This window comes from Salvelinus namaycush, chromosome 11, assembly GCF_016432855.1.
Source record: "Salvelinus namaycush isolate Seneca chromosome 11, SaNama_1.0, whole genome shotgun sequence".
Taxonomy (NCBI): domain Eukaryota; kingdom Metazoa; phylum Chordata; class Actinopteri; order Salmoniformes; family Salmonidae; genus Salvelinus; species Salvelinus namaycush.
Genome location: NC_052317.1, coordinates 33,048,502 through 33,052,694, shown reverse-complemented (window position 1 = coordinate 33,052,694; position 4,193 = coordinate 33,048,502). Strand labels below are relative to the sequence as shown.

General features: G+C 45.8%; 1 protein-coding gene across 1 annotated transcript; it reads right to left on the bottom strand.

The window, feature by feature from the left end:
* Positions 1 to 395: 395 nt before the first annotated feature.
* On the bottom strand, positions 396 to 3,719 carry LOC120055360 (myocilin-like). Its single transcript, XM_039003229.1, has 3 exons — positions 3,236 to 3,719; positions 2,479 to 2,562; positions 396 to 1,198 (listed from the first exon to the last, which is right to left on the bottom strand). Exons 1-3 carry the CDS (start codon positions 3,717 to 3,719, stop codon positions 396 to 398), a joined length of 1,371 nt encoding a protein of 456 aa, XP_038859157.1.
* Between the last annotated feature and the right edge of the window lie 474 nt (positions 3,720 to 4,193).

The window sequence follows — 4,193 nt, the reverse complement described above, 5'->3', positions numbered from 1 at the left end:
ATTTATTGATAAAATGACATACAAATGGTAATTGGAGCACATATAATACACAATAGTGAAGATACAACTTGAATTTAGACTCAACATGGACAGTACAGTACATTTTTATATTAAAATAAGTAAAATACATCGTATATAATACAGGAAGAGCAATATCTCAGACTGTTTACATGGAGTTCCACCTTAGTGAATCTCCTGCCATTCATTTTATTGTAAGATTCATTCATTCATTCACTTATTTACATTAGTAGAAAAAAATGCATTGTAGTAGACAGAGTAGCAACAGGCCTCGCTGTGATCTGATTATAAAGCTGTTAGTAATGTTGTTGGTTGATAATATTCTAGTAACAGCGTATGAGTTCACGCCACACCAGTCCATCATCCCCAGCCTCCTCTTATTGGCTGCTTCTGCTGGGTCTCCCCAAGCTGACATTGTAGGTGATCATGTGGAAGTTGTCCCAGGCGTAGAGCTTCCTCTGGGCGTGGTTGTAGTCCACCATGCTGTTGTAGCGGTAGTGGTTCTTAAAGGGCACCGCCATGCCTCGGCCCTGGCCGGTGGCCGTGTCGAACACGTGGTTGACGGTGGTGTCTGGGGCGGTGTAGCTGGCCACCGTGTAGAGCCGACCGCAGATCATGAAGGAGTTAGCCACTGTGTTCTTCCTGATGTTGGTCTCCCAGCTCCTCTTCACCTCCAGGCTCTCAGAGTCCAGCTGGGACACCACGATGGCTCCCTTGGCCTTGCTGGTGCTGTAGATGGCCCACAGGCCCTGCTCGTCCACCGCCAGGTCAATGTCTGTGTAGCCGCCCCAGGAGTAGGGGTGCTGGCCGTGGAAGCCAGCGTGGGGGAGGTCCAGGCGTGCCGCCAGGCTCTCGTAGGCAAGGTCGTAGCGGAGCAGGGTGCGGCTGCGTCGGCGCTGGTAGTAGAGGGAGCCGCGGTACAGGGTGGCCCCTGTGCTCTCCACGGGCTCTGGCAGCACCATAACCTTCATGGGGAAGCCCTTGGCAAACTGCTCCATGTCCTCATAGGCGAAAAGCTGGCGGACGTCCGTGCCCACTGTGTCGATGCGCCACACCGTCTTGTTTCCGTATGGAGAGGCCATGGGCTCAGGGTCCTGCAGCCACACCCCGTACTTCCCTGTGATGCTGTCAGCCTTTCGGTGCAGGACGGGCTCTCCCACAGACACCAGCTCACCACAGCCTGGACACAGATAGAGGGTAGTTACATTAAATTCAATCTTTGTCTCCACAAGGGAATTATGTCAAGTAAATTGGAATATGTGCTTTGTGAAATATACAGTACATTTTTCTCAAATTTCATTATCACGATCACTACCTTTATGGTCATCTCTCATTTATTTTAGTTTTTAGAGGTGACGTGCATATACATTATACACTGAACAAAAATATAAGCACAACATGTAAACTGTTAGTCCCATGTTTAATGAGCTGAAATAAACAATCCCAGAAATTTTCCATACTCACAAAAGCTTATTTCTCTCAAATTTTGTGCACATATTTGTTTACATCCCTGTTAGTGAGCATTTATCATTTGCTAAAATAATCCATCCACCTGACAGGTGTGGCATATCAAGAAGCTGGTTAAACAGCATGATCATTAAACAGGTGCACCTTTTGCTGGGGACAATAAAAGGCCACTCCAAAATGTGCAGTTTTGTCACACAATACAATGCCACAGATGTCTCAAGTTTTGAGGGAGCGTGCAGTTTTAGAGAATTTAGCAGTATGTCCGACCGGCCTCACAACCGTAGAAAACGTGTATGGTGTTGTGTGGGCGGGCGAGTGGTTTGTTGATGTCAACATTGTGAACAGAGTGTTCCATGGTGGCGGTGGGGTTATGGTATGGGTAGGCTATGGACAATGAACACAATTGCATTTTATCGATGGCTATTTGAATGCACAGAAATACCGTGATGAGATCCTGAGGCCCATTGTGAGGCCCAATTTGTTGAAGATACTGTATCTGTGACCAACAGATGCATATCTGTATTCCCAGTCATGTGAAATCCATAGATTAGGGCCTAATACATTTATTTAAATAGACTGATTTCCTCATATGAACTGTAACAGTAAAATCTTTGATATTGTTGCATGTTGCATTTATATTTTTGTTCAGTGTAGTTGGTGTGTAGTGACTTTAAGAAGCTACCAGGGGGAGGTAGATACAAGTTAGAGCAGTAGTTTTCAAACTTTTTCTACAGGACCCCATTGTTTTGCCAGAATTTCTGTCGACCCCACCCCAAATCCAACCTTAAAATCTGTACATTTTGATTTTTACATGAACAAATAACATTCAATTCATTACATTTTCCATATCTCTTTTCACAATGAAAAGAAACCAATAAATATATTTACTCAATAAAAAATGTCTTTCTCAATTTTTTTTGTATATTGTCCCATACAATAATCTGTACTCTAAATGTTTTGTTCCCAAAAACAAAAACAATCCCAAAAAACGACCTGTGTGGTTCTGCCCAGCGTCTTGAATGAGACGTGATGCTGGGACCTCAGTCACCTCTGCCTTCATCTCCTGATAGAGAGAGTCTGAGAGGAAGAGAGAGAGAGAAATAACATTTTATTCAATGGTTTATTTGGTGGCTGAAGTTATAAATAACTCAAAACATACAGCATCAATAATCCTGAACACATTCAAAGATGACACACTGACAACATGAAGGCATCTTGATATGTGCTCCAGTCATTTGACATGCAGCGCAGCCCCCTATTTAAGTTATTACATTCCCCAAAGGATCACAGACACTTAAACCAACATGCAACACGCACAAGTGACAGAGTTGTAAAAGGAGCATCCGTGTGGTAAATACCATTCCGCTAACGCAACCAAGCAGTGCATTCTGAAACCTGACCTGTACTCCACTCAGTTTACATTATAACACTTTGATTTTGACCAGATCAGATAAACAAACACTCACCATCCACAGTTCCTAACTCACATACACTCCTAGAAAAAAAGGTGCTATCTAGAAACTTAAAGGGTTCTTCAGCTGTCCCCATATGATAACCTTTTGAAGAACACTTTTTGGTTCCATGTAGAATGCTTTCTACAGATGGTTCTATCAGGAACCAAAAAGGGCTCCTATGGGGACAGCTGAGGAACCCTTTAGGAACTCTTTTCTCTAAAAGTATATATAATAATGCATTTTCACACAGTTCAGGGGTGGGTTATAAGTGATGATGTGAGACAGTAGAGACTCACCGCTGGCTGGTCTCTGGTTGAGCTTGTGAAGTGGGAGTCCTGCTCCAGTGGCTTGGTGCTTGTGGCAGGGTCTCTGTCGCAGTGTCTCAGCCTCCGCACTCAGTTCGTCCACCCTCCTCTGGAGCCCCTGCACCTGCCTGTTCAGCTGCTCCTTGTCCCCCTGCAGCTGGCTCTTATCTCTCATGGCCTGGGAGTATGCTTCCTGGATGGTCTTGTCTCCCCCAGCCCCCGGACCCTCTCCCCCTGCTCCCTTGCCCCCCAGCAGCCTGCTGACCAGGGCCTCCAGCAGGGTGAGACGAGATTTCACCCCCTCCATATCTGGTCCTCCGCTGGCCCCGGGGCAGCTCGCCTCGGCAGGGTTGTCCACGGTGAAGGTGTACTGACAGCACCCGATGTGGTCATTGGAGCGTCTCAGGGAGGCTCTGTCCTGGCTCTGGGAGCTCAGAACCAGGCAGGACAGACACAAGGCAACCTGGAGCCACATTCTGGAGGACAGGTGGATGGATCACCTGGGTCTCAGACTGGATCACTTTCTTGGTCCTTCAGGAGTTGTTCTCTTTCTTTCTTTCTGATGGATCAGAGGACCTGTGATGGAACCTTTCAGCCGAGATCAGGTTTATATCCTGTTGAATTCTTTGCGTGGTCTCTTTATTTCTGACTTTGCGTAGTAATGATATTTTTTTCTTCCTTTCCTTCTTTTGGTTGTGTTATTGTTCTGTCTCTTCTCCCTCTCCCTGGTCTTTTGGTTGTGTTATTGTTCTGTCTCTTCTCCCTCTCCCTGGTCTTTTGGTTGTGTTATTGTTCTGTCTCTTCTCCCTCTCCCTGGTCTTTTGGTTGTGTTATTGTTCTGTCTCTTCTCCCTCTCCCTGGTCTTTTGGTTGTATTATTGTTCTGTCTCTTCTCCCTCTCCCTGGTCTTTTGGTTGTGTTATTGTTCTGTCTCTTCTCCCTCTCCCTGG